The following is a 20109-nucleotide window of genomic DNA, read 5'->3' as shown; positions in this document are numbered from 1 at the left end:
GAAATTTTAAATTGTCAGCCTCCAGGGCTCTAACATTTAAATTTTCTGCTTATCTTTGAGGCAGAACACTCCAGGTGTGAGGCAGGAAGGGATCCAGGCAGGGATGAGCCTCTGCTCCCAAGGGATGTGGGAATTCAGGGTGGGACATGAGGGACACAGCCAGAGAGTGGGAATGGCTCTGCCTGGATGAGCCTGGCTGGCCAGAGGTGGGAAATGGATTGGGAGAAAATTTTAAAAATTTGATAGAAGGGTTTGTTAGAGTATGGATTTGTATGTAAACTTTGAGATAAGAAATGCTGACTTAGAAATGGCATGGAATAGGACAGACATTGCTGAGAGAGAAATGGAACTAGAAATAAGTTTTAAAAGGTGGCTTCGTAAATAAGACTAGATATTTTGGAGAAACAGCACCATGGAAAATATATTGGAGTATGATTTATGAGGGGTAATTTTAGATGATTGGCCTTTAGTTGGCTTCTGATTGTGAATTGTAACATCTCTATTGTCTCAGCCTTCACATGAGACTGAAAATGGAGTAGAAGTTTTTAAAACACCCCTCAGGTGCCCCATCTCTGGGTGAGAAAAAGGCTTAATCCAACAGCCACAGGTGTTGTCACCTGCGTAGGGACTTTTTTTGGGGGAAATGAGCCACAGGACTGGGATGCAGATCCCAGGAAGGAGGAATTCCCTCTGAGCATCCACCACCCCCGGGCAGATGCTTTGAGCCACCCCACAGCAGGAGGGGAGAAGGTTCAGTACCAAAACTCCTTTATTTGGCTTTTTTTTGGCATGGCAAGGGACAGCGGCGAGGTGGGGGCTGTTCCCTGAGGAATGGCAGAGCCCCAGTTCCAGCTGGAGCCAACAAAGCCAGGCCCAGCTGTGCTTTCCTCAAGGAAAGGAGGGATAAAAGGGAGAACATCCTGCACAAAACCTCCTTTTTCTTCCCTGTGAGGAGCAGGGGAAAGAAACTTCCCCACTGCTCATCCCTGTGGGCAGCTGAGAGGGAGAAGAGTTGGGGATGAGGGAGTGAATTCCAGCCTGGGATAAAGGAGGGGAGGAGAAAGGTGATTTTAGCTGTTTTGTTTCCCTCTCTCCAATTCTGTTTTAATGGACCCCAAGTTATTTTTCCTCACACTGAGTGTTTCCTGTGAGTCATTAGGAAATGGTCTCCCCGTCTTTACCTCCAGCCTGGAGCTTTTCAAAGGAACTTCTCCCCTCTCCCCCAGGATCACAGCTGGATCACGCGCTCCCAGCCAGCCCACCACGAGCCTTTAGGGGGGATTTTGATCCCACAGAGCACCAGGGATATCCCAAAATCCCCCCACGAGCTTCCCACAGGCAGCTGGGATTCCACAGAAACTCCAGCAGGAAGCCCTGGATGGGTGGGAGCAGCTCCAGCTCTTTGCTCTCAGTTTGTTTCTTATCCCATCCCTGCATTTCAGGCTCTCGCTGTCCCTCCGGGATGTGCAGCTCAGAACACATCCCTGCTTATCAGCTCCAGGGAATTTGTGACTCACTGGAGCCTTATCTCAGTCCAAGGTCACTCTCCAGCTCCCCAGGGAGGAGATGAAGTCAGATTTCTTTAGGATGCATTTTTCCCCCAGAACAAAGAGGGTTTGTTCTTTTCCTCTGAGCCCTCCCCCACTGCAGGGCTGTGATGCCTGAATCCCAAATATTCCCTCAAATCTGCTCTGTTCAGCAGCTCCCAGCAGGAACAAACTTCCACTTGGATTAAACCCAGTGGATTAAATCCATTGGATTAAACCCACTGGATTAAATCCACTGGATTAAATAAATTGTAGTAAACTCATTGGATTAAACCCATTGGATTAAATAAATTGCATTAAACCCACTGGATTAAATCCACTGGATTAAATAAATTGTAGTAAACTCATTGGATTAAACCCATTGGATTAAATAAACTGCATTAAACCCACTGGATTAAACCTATTGGATTAAACTCATTTTATTAAATCCACTGGATTAAACCCACTGGATTAAATCCATTGGATTGAACTCATTTTATTAAATCCATTGTATCCAACCAATTTCATTAAATCCACTGGATTAAACCCACTGGATTAAATCCATTGGATTAAACCCATTTTATTAAATCCATTGGATTAAACCCACTGGATTAAAACCACTGGATTAAACCAATTTCATTAAATCCACTGGATTAAACCCACTGGATTAAATGCATTGGATTAAACTCATTTTATTAAATCCATTGTATCCAACCAATTTCATTAAATCCACTGGATTAAAACCACTGGATTAAATGCATTGGATTAAACCCATTTTATTAAATCCATTGGATTAAACCCATTTTATTAAATGCATTGTATCAAACCCATTTTATTAAATCCATTGGAACAAACCCATTGGATTAAACCCACTGGGTTAAATCCACTTGATGGATGAATTTAATGATTAACACAGAAAAATTAAAGCCCCACCACGCACAGTTCCCCAAATAAAAAGATTTTTTCCCAGCAAACCCTAAAAGTTTCCATCAGACCAACCTGTTTTGCTTGAGGTAAACCCTTCCAATTCCATAGTGTGCCAAACAAAAACAACTTTCTTCTGGATATTCCTCCATTATTTTCTTAAACTGATGTTCAGCCCTTGCCAATGCCTTCAAAAGAAACGTGAGACACAAATTCAGGGAATTTTGCCAGAATATTTCCACTTTTCCTGGCTCTTTTCCTCCTTGAGAGTGGGTCAGCGTGTCCTATTCCTTGATCAGCCTTAGGAACAGCAAATGGAATTACACACCCTTGTGATCACAGGCAGAACTTCCCTTTCTTTTTTAAAAAACCCAGTTTATTCTGTCAACGTGGAGGTGCTGTAACACAAAGGATTTAAATGGCTGAGCTCAGCTATTTTTAAATTCACTCTAAGACACTGAGTATTATCAAACACTGCAGGAAGAAACACCCCAAAAAAAAACCAGCCCCAGTTCTGGTCTGGCATTTTCCATCACCCAAAGCAATTCCTGGCTCTTGTTTTGGGAGCAGAATATTTCTGTTCAAAACACCAGTGCAGAGCAGAAATAAAAATTATTGACTGTAACTCCTTGATACTCAGATGCTCATTTGGAGGCTTACAAAGAAATTTTATTTGATAGCCTAATTCCCCCAAAACCATCAAGGATTTAGTCCCAAATATTCAACTGTACAATTCCAAAATGTGGCCAGAGGTTTCCTTCCCCCTCATCTTCCCAGTCAGGAAGATACAAAAAAGGGATGGGAAACTGCCTGAGCTAGAAATTGGAATTAAGGCAGTATTTAAATATAAAATAAATATAAGTAAATAAAAATAAATTAATATTAAAAAAACATATATACATATATATACGAATAATAATAATAAATAAATGTACACATAAATATAAAAATAAACACACAAACAAATAAAAATACAAATAAATTCATGTCCTACCTCAGGATGTCCCATTCCCAGGAGGGCAGTGGCATGTCCATAGAGGAATATAACATAATTAATATTAAGAATATTCACATATTGCTGGAAAAAAAAGGGTTAAATTATAGTCACAGCACAACAAAAACATGGTAAAAAGAGTGTAAATTAATTAAGAGAAATCCAGGATGACTTTTGGGTCAGTGGCTGATTGAGTAAAGATACACAGACACCAAATTTCACAGAATTTGCCATCAAAATCCTTTTTACCCTTCATTCCTTTTAATCAGTGTTCATCTGACAATCACAGAAAAGACCTCTAAGATCACTAAGTCCAATCAATAATGGTGTTTTTATTAGTAAAAATCACAATATTTCATCCAAATATTACTCTTCTAAGGAAAAAGGGGGAAAAGGAAAAAGGGGGGGGGAAAGGAAAAAGGGGGGAAGGGGGGAAAGGAAGAAGGGGGGAAAGGGAAAAGGGAAAGGGGAAAAGGGAAAAGGGAAAAGAGGAAAAAGGGGAAAAGAGGAAAAAGGGAAAAGAGGAAAAAGGGAAAAGAGGAAAAAGGGAAAAGAGGAAAAAGGGGGAGAAGGGGGAAAGGGGGAGAAAGGGGGAAAAGGGGGAAAAGGGGGAAAAGGGGGAAAAGGGGGAAAAGGGGGAAAAGGGGGAAAAGGGGGAAAAGGGGGGAAAAGGGGGAAAAGGGGGAAAAGGGGAAAAAGGGGGAAAAGGGGGAAAAGGGGGAAAAGGGGGGAAAAGGGGGAAAAGGGGGGAAAAGGGGGGAAAAGGGGGGAAAAGGGGGGAAAAGGGGGGAAAAGGGGGGAAAAGGGGGAAAAAGGAGGGAAAAGGAGGGAAAAGGAGGGAAAAGGAGGGAAAAGGGATGAAAAAGGGGGGAAAAAGGGGGGAAAAAGGGGGAAAAAGGGGGGAAAAAGGGGGGGAAAAGGGGGGGAAAAGGGGGGGAAAAGGGGGGAAAAAGGGGGGGAAAAGGGGAAAAAAGGGGAAAAAAGGGGAAAAAAAGGGGAAAAAAGGGGAAAAAAGGGGAAAAAAGGGGAAAAAAGGGGAAAAAAGGGGAAAAAAGGGGAAAAAAGGGGAAAAAAGGGGAAAAAAAGGGGAAAAAAGGGGAAAAAAGGGGAAAAAAGGGGAAAAAAAGGGGAAAAAAGGGGAAAAAAGGGGAAAAAAGGGGAAAAAAGGGGAAAAAAGGGGAAAAAAGGGGAAAAAAGGGGAAAAAAGGGGAAAAAAGGGGAAAAAAGGGGAAAAAAGGGGAAAAAAGGGGAAAAAAAGGGGAAAAAAGGGGAAAAAAGGGGAAAAAAGGGGAAAAGGGGGAAAAGGGGGAAAAGGGGGAAAAGGGGGAAAAGGGGGAAAAGGGGGAAAAGGGGGAAAAAGGGGAAAAAGGGGGAAAAAGGGGGAAAAGGGGGGAAAAAGGGGGAAAAAGGGGGAAAAAGGGGGAAAAAGGGGAAAAAAGGGGGAAAAAAGGGGAAAAAAGGGGGAAAGGAAAAAGAGGAAAAAGGAAAAGGGAAAAGGGAAAATGGAAATGGGAAAAAGGAAAAAGGAAAGGAAAAGGAGAATATTTTGGAAATGCAGGTGTGTGTGTGTGTGTGGAAAATTCCTAAAATATTTCCCTCTGCAGCCAACAGTTCAATAAAATAATGATTATTCTGGGGGAAGGGAAGAGTGGCACAGGGGGGTGGAGGCAGAAGCCTCCACCCCTGCCACAGAGGAGGGAACTTTGCTCATTTTACCGAAAATCCCGAGGTGTAGAGGATGCTCAGGAGCTGGGAGAAGGCTCGTTCAGCCCCGTGGCACTGCTGCTCCCGCAGGGCTCTGCAGCCATCCTGAGCCAGGGACTTCACATCCTCTGGCAGAGTGTTGAAATCCACCTGGAACGTGCAGGCAAATCAGTCAATCCAAAAGAAAACTGGATTTTTTTCTCCACTTTTTTTTTAAATTTTATTTTAATTTTATTTTTTTTTAATTTAATTTTATTTTTTTAATAAATAAGAATATTTTGGCAAATAATTTTACACTGCACCTCCAAATTTTTTTTTACGCTGCAACCAAAACACATCCTGTGCTGTTGTTGGGCTGTTTTTCCACCCTCCTCTCACAATTTGCAGGGAAACACTTGCAGCCCACACAATAATCAGGATTGGTTTGGGGGAAGGAAGGAGTTGAATGCACAAATTTGGATTTTTGGGATAAAAAACCAGGTTTTTTTCTCAGAGTTTACCGTGAATTCTGGAGTATTCAAGGCTCTCAGCAGGGGTAATAAAGTGGGTTTATCCTTCTTTGGCAAAGTTCCATCACCCTCCTGCCCCAAGGATTTTACATCTGGTTTGACATCCACCTGGAACGTTTAACGGACAGTGAGTTCAAAAGAAAACAATCTTTTCTTTCTTTTTTCTTTTTTTGTTTTCAAAATGAAGCAGAATATTTCATTTAGAAAATAAACACTGGCTAAAATACTTCGGAGACAGCCAAGTGGAAACTCTGCATCCTCCTGAATTGTTCCACTTTTTCACTTTTCAAGCAGCAAACGAGGTGCATTTTTATAAAACTCTTAGATTAGATTTTCATGGAGCTGCTAATCTCTTAAAATCCTCATCTTTATTCTAATTTCTCTCCTGAAAGCTGTAACTTTAGTTCAAGCATCATTTTAATTCTTCTTACATATAAAAAAAAAAAACAAACCCCAAAAGCACCACCCAGACTTCTGCTTTTCCTCACTTTTTGTACCCAAATGATTTTGGAACAGCTGAGAATTATTTCCTACTGCAACACTTTGTGTCCAGCTCAGCTCATGCTGGAAGGTTTCACAGTCCTTTATTTTCTTCTGTTATTTGTTATTATCTTATGCTAAAATGGTATTTTTGTTTTTACTGCTGATACTTCCTGAAATCTGCAGCAATTTCCAGCAGGGAAGACTGTAAATAATAAAGACATCTTAATTTCCTACAGCTCCTGGGTTAATGCTGTCCCATGCAGAACAGAATAAATTAAATTAGTTTAATGCTAAGTTACATGAAATAAAGCAGATTAAATTAATGAAAATGCTCCTTTCAACACCAGCAACGAATTAGCAGAACAAAAAGAGGTATTTGATAGGAAATTAGGGGTAGAACCTGCACTTTTCTCCTAATTTCAGTTTTGTCCTGCGAGGTATTTAACCAGAATGAAGATTTTTGGTATCTACATCCCCCAATTAACAGGGATAAAAGGATTAATTATGTGCATTGGCACAATTTCCTTCAGGAATTTATTGGAGATTGGCCAGGGAAGGAGAATTTTCCCTCCATGTATGAATTGCATGAAATTTCTATGGATTTTATATTGTTTCCAACAGCCATTCCACAAAATGGGTCCTTTCCCAATGTATCCAACATGGAACAGACATTTGGGCAGAAATTTGGGAAGGGCTTTTTCAATCCCTGAATGATCCCAGCCAGGTTTTGATTTCTGATTAAAAATGATCCCAGCCAGGCTTTGATTTCTGATTAAAAATGATCCCAGCCAGGTTTTTTGATTTCCGATTAAAAATGATCCCAGCCTGGTTTTGATTTTTAATTAAAAATTATCCCAGCCAGGTTTTGATTTCTGATTAAAAATGATCCCAGCCAGGTTTTGATTTCTGATTAAAAATGATCCCAGCCAGGTTTTGATTTCTGATTAAAAATGATCCCAGCCAGGCTTTGATTTCTGATTAAAAATGATCCCAGCCAGGTTTTAATTTCTGATTAAAAATTATCCCAGCCTGGTTTTGATTTTTAATTAAAAATTATCCCAGCCAGGTTTTGATTTCTGATTAAAAATGATCCCAGCCAGGTTTTAATTTCTGATTAAAAATTATCCCAGCCTGGTTTTGATTTTTAATTAAAAATGATCCCAGCCAGGTTTTTGATTTCTGATTAAAAATGATCCCCGCCAGGTTTTGATTTCTGATTAAAAATGATCCCAGCCAGGCTTTGATTTCTGATTAAAAATGATCCCAGCCAGGTTTTGATTTCTGATTAAAAATGATCCCAGCCAGGTTTTTTGATTTCCGATTAAAAATGATCCCAGCCTGGTTTTGATTTTTAATTAAAAATTATCCCAGCCAGGTTTTGATTTCTGATTAAAAATGATCCCAGCCAGGTTTTGATTTCTGATTAAAAATGATCCCAGCCAGGTTTTGATTTCTGATTAAAAATGATCCCAGCCAGGCTTTGATTTCTGATTAAAAATGATCCCAGCCAGGTTTTGATTTCTGATTAAAAATGATCCCAGCCAGGCTTTGATTTCTGATTAAAAATGATCCCAGCCAGGTTTTACAGCAGGAGAAGAAAAACCAGAAGAAAATCAGAATAAACCAGAATAAATCAGTGTAAGGACAGAATTCCTGCCTCTGATCAAAGCCATGCAGAGCGCAGAGTGTCACATTTTGGGATTAACCAAGATTTTGTGCAATCTTCCTAAAAAATGAGAAATAATTGCCAGTTTAAGGTTGGATTCTCTTTACCTGTAGCCCAGAAGAGAAACCTTTATCCTCCATGGCTTTAGTCTCCTTCTTCAAATCCACGGGATCCCTACAAAAAAACAGGACAGGGGCACCAAGGCTTTGTAAATGTGCTTTAAATCTCAATTTATTTTTACTAAAAAGTGGTTTTCATAGGTTTGATCAACTCCCCCCAGCAGAGAAGCAATTTTGGAGCTGGTTCAGCTGCTTTAAAGAGGATTTGCTCCACAGTAAATGAAAATATTCCCCCTCCTTGAAGTGAAAGAAAAAGGAAGCCACTGATAATTCAGTTAAATGACCTCTCCTGTGGCAAAATTTCAGTTTTCCTACCGGCACTGGTACTCAGAAAACTATGGGTAAACAACAGGATTGTACTGAAATAAATATTGCTTAAAAGAAATTTGGGGTTGTGGTCACACTTAGATTAGGACTGGGAATTATCAAGTTTCCTAAAGAAACATGAAATCTCCCTTGGGAAAATTCTCTTTAATGGGAACTTCCCTATTTCCATGTAAAAATCCTATTTTTCTGCACCCTCATGTTTTGAGCCATCCTAAACACAACCAAAAATCTCCAGAGCGTGGTGGCCCCAGCACCACTGGAAATATTGAATTATTTCCTCTGATAAACTCTGTTTCAAGTGGAAGCAGAAAGATTATATAAACACAACATTTAATATATAAATACATTAATAAATATTTAATGAATAACTACCAATATAGCAAAACAGAAATAAATATTTAATATTATAAAATCTACAGTTGGACCTGAATTAATTGAATTTTAGCCCCAAACACACCCATTTCACATTCCTGTTCAACAGGAGCATCCCTGGCCTTAAAATCAAGACTTTTGATTGTGCTTAAAATTGGAGCCAACAAACAACTACAGGACTCCAAGCAAAAATCTTTCCTAAAATAAAACTTACAAATCCAGATTTCATTTTTTTTTTCCTGAGCTCAGGGAGTGTCAGAAGAGTTTGAACAATTATTTGGTGCAAGGAGGCCTTGGAAATGAGGAAAGAGTTACAATTATTGCTGTAACTTTGGATGTAACAACTGAAAGAAAACTCCTGTCACCCCTCTGCTTTGGCAGCAAATATTCAAATGATGCCTGCATTTACTAAAATTCAGCTGGGCATGGAAGATATTCAGTTTTCAAGTAATGGTGGAAAAACTGGAATTTTGGGGACTTTATCCATTATCAGGGTGTAAAAAATTACCCAAAGCCATTAGCAAGGAGCAAGCAGCAAATCCAAATTGTATTAATTTTACATAAAATAGCTCAAAACAAGAATACATTTTAAAATAAACAGTATTTCTTACCTCATCTTTTCATAGTCACAAGTTCTGGTTTTTGGCCTTCGTTTGTTTTGCTGACTTTGGTCTGGAATGAGGAAAAGGATTTTAAACAAAATGATCATTACCCAAAACAAGCACACAAAAAAAATGCACTTGGCACTCGCATTTGGCTCTGTGAATTGTAGATCTTAAAAACTGACAAGGTCAAAACTAACATGACCAAAAAGTGAATTTGCATTTAGTTTTGCTCAATAGCAGACAGGATTAATAAAATCCTAAAGGGAAAGATTTCAAACAAATAGAAGAACCTTAAAATCCTGCAGGACTGCAGGATTTTAATCACAAAACTGTGATGATTAAAGTGGACTCCAGCCTAAAGAAATCAGTCTGTCCTATAAAAGAACATTTATATACATACATTATAATATACAATATATAATGTACAATATATAATATAATCAAACACATATTATACAATACATATTATATATTATAAATTATAAATGATACATTATTTATTATCTATGATCTATTATCATATATTATAAAGATATAATATATATTATAAAATATGTATTATGCATTATATATATTATATATAATATATTATATGCTATATATTATATATAATATACTTATTCTATATAATATATAATATATAATATTTTAATTTTATATATTAAATATTATGTATTATATATTATGTATTTATTACATATTACATTTAACTATTACATATTATTACATATTATTACATATTATACATTATATATATTATATATTATATACTGTATATTATATATTACATATTATATATTAACTGTGCCTATTTACATATATTACATATACATTTTAACAGATATTTTTAATATATATATATTTCAAATTCTTACATAATTATGCATTGTATTTTAGAATGCCTCTCTAGCGTGTTAGGCAATGTATTATAAAATAATGTTATGTTATATTTTATATTCAAATTGTTTAGGGTTTTTTTTTTTTTGGTTATACTATTAGTGACCAATCTGAGTTTTCAAAGGGAATAACAGATCCCTATGGAAGTCCAAGTTTCTCTGGGAAAAATCACGAGGATGAATTTTTGGCTTCAAAACCCCTGAGTTAAAAGTTGAATTCAAGCCCTGTCAATCTCAAATGGAAACGGAGACAGACAAATAAATCAAGGTGGAAATACTGGATGCCGAAAACAAGGAAGGGTTTATCAGGTGAGACAAATTCACTTTTAACTCTCAAATTTCACATCAGACTTCACACAAAGTTTACTGAAGCACTTCAGAGCTCCAGAGATCCAAGCCTGCTGTGGAGCAGTGACTGAGGCAACAATTCCTGAGCCACAAGGAAGGAGAAAATGTGCTTTAATGCTTTGTTGTGATGACAAACCCAGGAATTCCTGCCATTAATTGCAAAATCATCTTTTTTACTGGACACACCCACAGGAAAACAAGGCAGCACCTGCACTGAAACTCTTGGGCACTGGCTTATTCCTATTTGAAAGCAGGAGAAGGAGTTATTCATGTTATAGGTGAAATTTTAGCAACCATCTGTGCTTAAAAATGATACCCCAGAGTATTTTAAGCAGAAAATACTGGAAGATAGTGACTGTGGAAAAACCCAGCTGCAGCCCTGAGTGCTCTCCCTGCAGGCAGGGGAGGTGGCCCATGAACATTCCTCAGCTAAATCCTGTCCTGGGGCACTTAAAGCCTTGTGCCAGGGGCAATTTCTCCTTAAGAGCTCCTTAATGACCTAAAACTCCAACGAGTCAGCACAAAAATCAGGAGTGACTGCGGCCGAACACGTTCAGAATTATTTATTTCATGGACCACTCCTTGAGTGGATGGCTGCTGGAGCTCATGGGAACCCCAAAGCTACACTAGAAATCCCCACAAATTCCCCTCAACAGGGGTGCTGAAATGATGGAAAATAAGAATCCTTCTGAAAGCCTGGAAACACCTCGAGCACATCATCCTTTAACCACCCAAGGACTGAGACATTTCACCTTTTGTTCATTTTATGTGCTGCTTTCCCTTAAGGAACCAATCTAATTCACAACGAAATCTTAGTGAAGAGAAGAGAAACCACCTCACCATGGGAGACATTATTTTTACTCACTGAATGATTCAATTTCAAAAGCCATTCAACAAAAATTACTGCAGCAACAATTCCCATAGAAACAACTCCTCCCCTACAAGACCCAACTTCAAATGCTGCTTCCAGATGAAATAAAAAAAAGCTACTAAAACAAGGTAACAAGCAAAACCAGCTGATTTACAGTTCAAAAACTTAAGGAAATGTATTAATTCCACAGAAAACATCATTTACTTACCCCACAAACACTTAAAAATATTAGGAGAAGTAGTATTACTTTTCTTTACACTTTCCATTAGGAGCGACCAAAGATATTTAATAAAAATATACACGAGCTCCAAGAAACAGTACATGAAGACCAAAAATAGGAAGGAGCAAGAAAAATAAATCAAAAAGGCCAACAACTTTACAATAATATAATGTTGCATTAAGTTCTTTTCCATTAAAACTCCTGCAAGTTCAGTGAACAAAGGCAAAGGAAAAAAAAAAAAAAAAACCCACAAAAAAGGCTCTTCCTCCCCCACCCACAGCAAACTGGGGCCAGCCAGTCACTGGGAGCCTCCTCCTCCCTTCAAATCAAATATTTTGCTCCACAAAACCAGGGGGAGGAGAAAGGGAGAACAGAAAGTGAAAATAAAGCAGTGCAAATAAAGCAGAAACATGGGATGAACACAAGTTTGGTGAAATTACTGCGGCCAGCGCGTTCCCTGGTGTTCGGCCAAGAATTGTCAGATCCCTCCCAGAATCATCCCTCTTCCTTCCTCAACTCCCCCAAAAATCAGCCACCCTGCCCCTTCTCCAGCCCCTCTGTGCCTCCCCACCCTGCCAGGGAAGAATTCCTAATTTAATGGCCAATTTCATCCTCTGTCATTTCGTGCCTGCCCTCGGACACGCAGCAGGGACAGGGGGAATTTTCAGTCCCCCTGAAGTTGGGTGATAAGAGCTCAGAGGCCAACTTGCAAAGGAGATAAAAGAATGTCAGAGAGGCACAGAGGATGCTGAGCTCAGCTGGGAACTGGGGGGGAACAGATAATGAGGAATACAGAGGGAGTGGGGCAAAATTACCTAACCAGAACCACCAGCACATGCCCAAAGAGGAGCTCAAGGAAGGAAAACTCCAAATTTTGGGGGCTCTCAGTGAATACAGCCCCAGAGAAGCCATCAAATGATTTCTCCACGAAAGGACCTCCAGGAAAAGGTGGATGCATGGAAATGTGTTGGAATGCAAGCCTCTCTGGGCTCCTCAGTGTGATAAATGGATATGGCTCCTGCTAACTCAATTGCATCTGTATCGATATTTTAGAAAATAAAATAATAAAGGGAACGTGTATGTGGTTAGTGTTACAAAGCAGATGGCTTTCTTTGGAGATGGTACACGTGAAAGAACAGGATGCAGGATGTAGTACTGAGATAAGCAAGATCCCAAAACAGAATCAGCATCGGGATGAGCAAAGCTGGGACAATTCCAGACATGGAATCCAAGCTGTGGTTTTATCTATAAAATAATAAGGCTTAATCTAAAAGTTGTGGTTTTACCTATGAAAGAATAAGGCTTAATCCAAGCTGTGGTTTTATCTATGAAAGAATAAGGCTTAATCTAAAAGTTGTGGTTTTATCTAGGAAAGAATAAGGCTTAATCCAAGATGTGGTTTTATCTATGAAAGAATAAGGCTTAATCTAAAAGTTGTGGTTTTATCTATGAAAGAATAAGGCTTAATCCAAGCTGTGGTTTTACCTATGAAAGAATAAGGCCTAATCTAAGTTGTGGTTTTATCTATGAAAGAATAAGGCTTAATCCAAGCTGTGGTTTTACCTATGAAAGAATAAGGCTTAATCCAAGCTGTGGTTTTATCTATAAAATAATAAGGCTTAATCTAAAAGTTGTGGTTTTATCTATGAAAGAATAAGGCTTAATCCAAGCTGTGGTTTTACCTATGAAAGAATAAGGCCTAATCTAAGTTGTGGTTTTATCTATGAAAGAATAAGGCTTAATCCAAGCTGTGGTTTTATCTATAAAATAATAAGGCTTAATCTAAATTGTGGTTTTATCTATGAAAGAATAAGGCTTAATCTAAAAGTTGTGGTTTTATCTATGAAAGAATAAGGCCTAATCTAAGTTGTGGTTTTATCTATGAAAGAATAAGGCTTAATCCAAGCTGTGGTTTTACCTATGAAAGAATAAGGCTTAATCCAAGCTGTGGTTTTATCTATAAAATAATAAGGCTTAATCTAAATTGTGGTTTTATCTATGAAAGAATAAGGCTTAATCTAAAAGTTGTGGTTTTATCTATGAAAGAATAAGGCTTAATCTAAAAGTTGTGGTTTTATCTATGAAAGAATAAGGCTTAATCTAAAAGTTGTGGTTTTACCTATGAAAGAATAAGGCTTAATCTAAAAGTTGTGGTTTTATCTATGAAAGAATAAGGCTTAATCCAAGCTGTGGTTTTATCTATAAAATAATAAGGCTTAATCTAAATTGTGGTTTTATCTATGAAAGAATAAGGCTTAATCTAAAAGTTGTGGTTTTACCTATGAAAGAATAAGGCTTAATCTAAAAGTTGTGGTTTTATCTATGAAAGAATAAGGCTTAATCTAAAAGTTGTGGTTTTACCTATGAAAGAATAAGGCTTAATCCAAGCTGTGGTTTTATCTATAAAATAATAAGGCTTAATCTAAATTGTGGTTTTATCTATGAAAGAATAAGGCTTAATCTAAAAGTTCTGGTTTTATCTATGAAAGAATAAGGCTTAATCTAAATTGTGGTTTTAACTATGAAGAATAAGGCTTTATAGGAGCAGAATGCTTACTTACAGGACACAAAGCTTAGTGCCAGGTTATTCAGAGGTCAGCGAGGAAGACAGTGAGCCTTCCTCTGAAAAGACCACCAAAGAGCCAAAAGACCCCCTAGCAACAAATGGAGCATGCAATACAGATTTCAAGAATTGAAAACAGGAGGAGATTTATGGAAAAATATTGATAAATATGTATTAGCATACAGTATATAAGTTCAGTTTGGATTCCTTTGTGAGGCAGGGTGAAAAGCCCTACCCATAACCCAGGCTGGTTTTGCTTGTGCCTTATATGAGCCTTAATCATACTTAATTAATCACTGGCAAATTTTTTATATATGCTTGGTTATATAATACTGATGTTCAATTAAAAGTGCTGCTAAATTTAATGTTGCTGATTATTAAAATAGGCATATAGAACTTCTTTCATAACACTCACAGAGAGAAATGAATGCAGGGCTTGAATTAAAGCCTTTAGAGGAATTAAGATCTATTAAACCACACAGAAGTAGAAGTCTAAGTTCAAGTTTTAATAAACAGAAGTGTGAGTCTTAGTTTTCAGTAAGTAAAATATATCTTAGGTGCCTTAAGAAACTGGTACTAAAGTTTCTTAAACTTACTTCTTACTGCTACTTACTACTTGCTTTACTTAGTAATAAAGTTCTTAAGTGCCTTAGGAAACTAGCTAATACGGCCCTAAGGACTAGTTTAAAGTTCAGTTTAAACTTAGTTCCTGACATAACAAAACCAGAGCAGAACCTTGCTTGCATCTCTGGACAGAACAGGTAGAATTATTCAAGTAAACAGGTAAAGGTGTATGTGTAAACAGATAAAGCTATATGAGTAAAAGTTTAGGTGTGAAGTGACACTACTTTCATATCACTTTTGCACGTTAGAATCAAGTTCAGATTGTGAATGTTTTAGATTTGTGTTTTTAGCTCATTGGTTGGTTTAGGTATAAAAATCCCTGTACCGGGGTGAGGACCACCACCACCACCAAGAACAAAAGGACACCAACAAGAAGAAAGTGATGCCTCGGGTTTTGGCTTTTCTGTGTTTCAGATTCTGTGCTGCTTTTGTGTGTGAGCCTGAGCTTCACATTATGGGATGGTGAGCTCTCTGCACAGAGCAGGGAGACAAAACAATTCCTGCTCCAGCTGGGCACCAAGGACAAATGATCCAAATCTCAGCCCAGGAGCACAAACAACATGGGCTGGAGAGAGGAAAACAAGCAGGATGGGACTGCATGGGCTAAAGCTGGAATGGGACAATGAACTCCAATGTGCCAATGGAGCAGAGCTGATCACAGTGAGAGCCCCCGGGAGCGCTCGTGCATTTTGGGACCATTTGGGTTCATCTTGGGTGCAGCCCTGGCTGGGCTCTGGTGCTGCCCAAGGTGGATCCATGGAGGAGATCCTTTTCATAAATCCCTGCTTTATTCTTTAGCTCTGCCCAGCTCTGCTCTAGCTCAGCCTTCACAAGGCATCAAAAGAAGAAGAAAAGGCTGCTCCTGCCTGCTCTTCCCTGCTCTCTTCTTCATCACCAACATCATCACCATCCAGCAGAAAGAAGAAAGGTGTGGGGGCTGCTGCTGCTTTGGCCTGGGACTCAGTGCTAGGGAGGTTTTAGTTCTGCCTCTGCCAGGGGCTCTGTGCTGGCTGGCTGCTGCTGCCTCCACTGAGGACTTGACACCAGAAAGCTTTAGCACAGACTTTTACACTGCCTTAGTTTGAAGACAGGTGTCTGCTAAGCAAGGCAGGAGCTTCCCCAGAAATGGAAAATGTAAACTTCCTCTTGCCAAATTACTATGATTGTGAAATTAAGGGGCTCTCGGGAAAAGATATGGGAGTAGGAATAAGAGTTCTTTATTAGGGAAGAAAATAAAAATAAAATAAAAAATGCAGTAATAGAAAACAACAATGACAGAGTTAAAACCCTATTAGTCAAAGTGTTAGCAGCAGTCTGATGAAATAGTAGCTGCAGATTTCTCAGAGTGACAGATGGAGTTTTGTTAAAGCAGTGATCTAGTAGAAAAGTTTAGTTTCCTTCTGAAGATCTAGTGGTGGTGTACATAAGCCTGGTCTTCTTCTGGGAATCTAGCAGAGACAAAAGCTGCTCTTCTGAGAATGTAGTAAGAGAAGGCTGTGGTGCTCTAATCTCTAATTATATTTAAGTAAAAATGCTTAGTTCTTCCCTCTTACAATAAGATGATGTCATTTTATCAGTTGTACAGTGAAGCTCAATAGCCTATTAACAAAACATTTTCTACAAAGAAGATCAGTTGTAGAAAAGGTAAAGAAAACTGCTCAATTACCAGAAAACAACCGCCTTACTTTAACGAATAGTAATAGAGTGCACACTGCCAGCTACATCTTCTAACTTACTAAGAGCTCCCTTCGGACTGTCTGCCTTCGAGAGTGACGTACTCATGCAAAGAACAACTTCACCGCAACCAGACACCGCTCCTGTCTCTTTGCAGACCCCAGAGCAAACTCGACAGGAATGAATTCCAGGCAAGGTGGAGCTGAGGTCTCTGGGAGTGCTCAGCACTGAGGATGGGGATGGCTGAATTTTACTGCTTCAGGTTGGGCTGCAAAGTTTGGGTTTGGCCTCCTTCAGCTCAAGGCCATTCCCTGGGTCCTGTCCCTCCAGGCCTTGTCCCCAGTCCCTCTCCAGCTCTCCTGCAGCCTCTTTAGGCTCTGGAAGGGGATCTAAGGTCTCCCTGGAGCCTTCTCTTCTCCAGGCTAAAAAATAATCATTATTAGACTATTGATTCATTATTAAACTATTGCTTGAACAAGCAGTGCACTGAAGCATCAGTTATGTTGGAATCTGGAATGCAGGGAGCTCTCAGAACTTTGGGCCTGGGAGCCAAAACTGAGAATTAAACCCAAGATTTGAGCTGAGACCTTGGAAAAGGCTCCCAAAGTGAGGTGCTAGAAGGGAGAATGTGGATTTGCAGTCTAAAGCAGAGACACGTTAAGCTAAGTAGAGGAAAGTTGAGAGTTTAAGGTATAAAAATAAAAGCAGTTCCAGAGGTGAACAAGGAGTTCAGAATGCAGCACTGTGGGTTTGTGTGCCAGAACATGATTGACCAAGAGAGCTCACACTGTGACATGGGTCCATAAGATGAAATATTTAAGGATTGGGTCAAAAACATAAATATCCTTGTTGGCAGTGTTTTATTCATCAATAACTCCTTAAAAGGTCTTTTAACTGAGGGTCCTGGCACCTTCTGAACCGTGCAGTGAAGATGTGAGCTGAACTCACCCTTCCTGCCTGTGCAGAAGAAAAATAAACCCCATCACCTAAAGCAACTCAGAGGGCTCATCTCAAATTCATTCAAAAACTCCTCACAAGTCACAACCACTTCCACTGTGCAACAGACTGATGAAAACCCCTTTCTCTAATCATTACCTCCATCAGCCCAAATCCAGGATTTATTTTACCTACATCAGTATCTTGGGTTTGCCACCCTTAATCCTGAGGGGCAAACTCACGGAAAGGATCAATTCCACCCCAATAAACCCTTGGGCATAAACCAGAGGCCAGGTCTGTCACTAAAGCTGGATCCAGTCATACCCAGACTCCTCCTGGAGAAGGGATGTAGAAACCCAGGAGTTCCTCACCCTCCCAGGGGACAATTCCTGCCCAATATCCCATCCAATCCTACTCTGAAGCCATTCCCTGTGTCCTGTCCCTCCATCCCTTGTCCCCAGTCCCCCTCCTGGAGCCCCTTTAGGGACTCTGAGCTCTCCCCAAAACCTTTCCCAGGCTGAACAATCCCAACTTTCCCAGCCTGTCTTGACAGAGAAAGAAAGTTTTCATTCTTTCCTCCATCCCACCTGACACCTTTCCAACAAAAACCTCTTGGGATTTCCTGTGCAGCCTTCCCCACATCTTCCACCTCCCAAGAAACCCTTTAATCCGCCAAGGTGCTCGCAAAGCTCCCAAGATCAGGATCACTGATCACTGCTCTTTTAAGAACAGCATTTTCTAATACACCTTCAGTGCTTTCCTGAAATCCAATTTTCAAGTGCTCTGTGCTTTGCCACCTCCTCAGGTATTTAAATATTCCAGGAAGGGGCACAAAGGCTTCAGTCAAGTGAGAGCACGGGGTGAAAACCCCCAGGAAAATTTAGGAAAGGATTTCCCTTTGAAGCTCAGAACTGCCTGAACTTCGCTTTCAGTGCATAAAAGCAACTCTGGCACTGGGGGAGCTTTGGGGGGTGGGAGTTCTCTCAATAAAATGATTTATTCATGAAAAAAAAGAACCAAACACGAGCAAGAAATCACACAGCTCTCCAAGTCTGCAGCTGAAAACCCACTCTGCCAAATATTTTGTGGCCTCTTCCCTCTGTACCTGCAGAATTATTTTCTGCTGGAGCATTTATTAACCACAAATTAACTGTAAATATTGAAATACAGATTCCTCTTTAATTTAGATCCTGGCTCAGGAGGAGATAAAGCATTTCCAGCCTGTGGCTCAGATTTTACTCTTTAATTTCAGTTTCAGTTCTGAATTCATTCAAGGAAATTCAAATTGCAGAAGCATCGAGGAATTAAGGCAGAAATGCAGAAGTGTCTAAGAAAGAAGTAAAAGTTGATTGCTTATTGTTGTGGAAATGACAGGAAATTAACTTCTGGTTATTAATTATGGCAGCAGCAGAGGAAGAAATGGCTCAGACCTCATAAAAAGCAAAAATGAACTCACTTGGAGGCTGCTCCAGCGTGGAAGCTTTGCCTTCTTTTCTCTGGGGCTCAGCCACCTGATGGCAAAAACATCAGATTACCAAACCCAAATCCATCTCCCTGACTGGATTTAAACAAAGCCAAAAAACCCCCAAGATTTAAGAAAGCAATTAAAAGGTGCTGCATTACGTTCTTCATCAAGAGGCAAAGAAAAATAATTTCATTGATCAGAGTGCTTTTATAATGATTTTCCTCCCCAGTTTGTCTCAGTTTACATTATCTACAAATCTGCCCCAGAAACATTCCCCCTGAGGGAAGGCAGACTTACAGACCTGCAGAGATTTTCAGGAGAAAACTCAAGAAAACCTGAGCCCTTCTGGGGCTTTCCCCAGCCTGTTTTTCTCTGCCACCAAACCCCCAAATTTCCATTTCCTGCCCTCCTGCTCTGGTTTCGTTTTCCCAGGGCCGCGTCACTGGTCACTGGCCAGAGCCCTCCCTCTGCTCCGGGAGCACAAACAGCTCTGCTGGAACTGCCCTGCGCTGCCGGGAAATTCCCATTATCCATCAGCATTTCCTGCACTCCGCAGCTTCTGTACAGTGCCATTCATGGGCTAAACTATCATCTTAAATAAACAAATACATAAACAAACACATAAACAAATACATAAACAAATACATATATAAACACATTAAAAATACATAAATAAATACATAAACATATACATATTAATAAATAAAAATAGATACTGTTTATATATATCCACACTAATTTTATAGAATTATATTAATGTGTCATATTAACTACTCATACAATAAATATATAATATATATTAAATATATACCATATAAATTATAATTGATTAAATAATATTATATATATAAAAATATATACTGTTTATATCTATTCACACTGATTTTATAGAATTATATTAATGTGTCATATTAATTACTCATACACTAAAATAAATATATAATATATATTAAAAATATATAATATAAATTATAATTGATTAAATAATATTATATATATATACTGTTTATATATATATTCACACTAATTTTATAGAATTATATTAATGTATCGTATTAATCACTCATACAATAAAATAAATATATAATATATATTAAATATATACCATATAAATTATAATTGATTAAATAATATTATATATATTAAAATATATACAGTTTATATCTATTCACACTAATTTTATAGAATTATATTAATGTGTCATATTAATTATTCATACACTAAAATAAATATAATATATATTAAAATATATAATATAAATTATAATTGATTAAATAATATTA

At 38.6% G+C, this 20109-nt stretch overlaps 1 protein-coding gene across 1 annotated transcript in view; it reads right to left on the bottom strand.

Annotated features, from left to right (window-relative positions):
- Positions 1-20109, bottom strand: part of TTC3 (tetratricopeptide repeat domain 3) — a 59172-nt gene that overhangs the window by 22138 nt on the left and 16925 nt on the right. The window contains exons 14-20 of the mRNA XM_068178756.1: positions 18818-18872; positions 9236-9296; positions 7914-7980; positions 5649-5765; positions 5161-5298; positions 3445-3528; positions 2526-2638 (exon numbers count right to left, since the gene is read on the bottom strand). Coding sequence (XP_068034857.1) covers positions 2526-2638; positions 3445-3528; positions 5161-5298; positions 5649-5765; positions 7914-7980; positions 9236-9296; positions 18818-18872 — 635 coding nt within the window. The remainder of the gene's footprint in view (positions 1-2525; positions 2639-3444; positions 3529-5160; positions 5299-5648; positions 5766-7913; positions 7981-9235; positions 9297-18817; positions 18873-20109) is intronic.

The sequence above is a fragment of the Anomalospiza imberbis genome, chromosome 2, assembly GCF_031753505.1.
Source record: "Anomalospiza imberbis isolate Cuckoo-Finch-1a 21T00152 chromosome 2, ASM3175350v1, whole genome shotgun sequence".
Taxonomy (NCBI): Eukaryota; Metazoa; Chordata; class Aves; order Passeriformes; family Viduidae; genus Anomalospiza; species Anomalospiza imberbis.
Note: the sequence above shows the minus strand (reverse complement) of the source record. Positions and strands in the feature narration are given on the sequence as shown.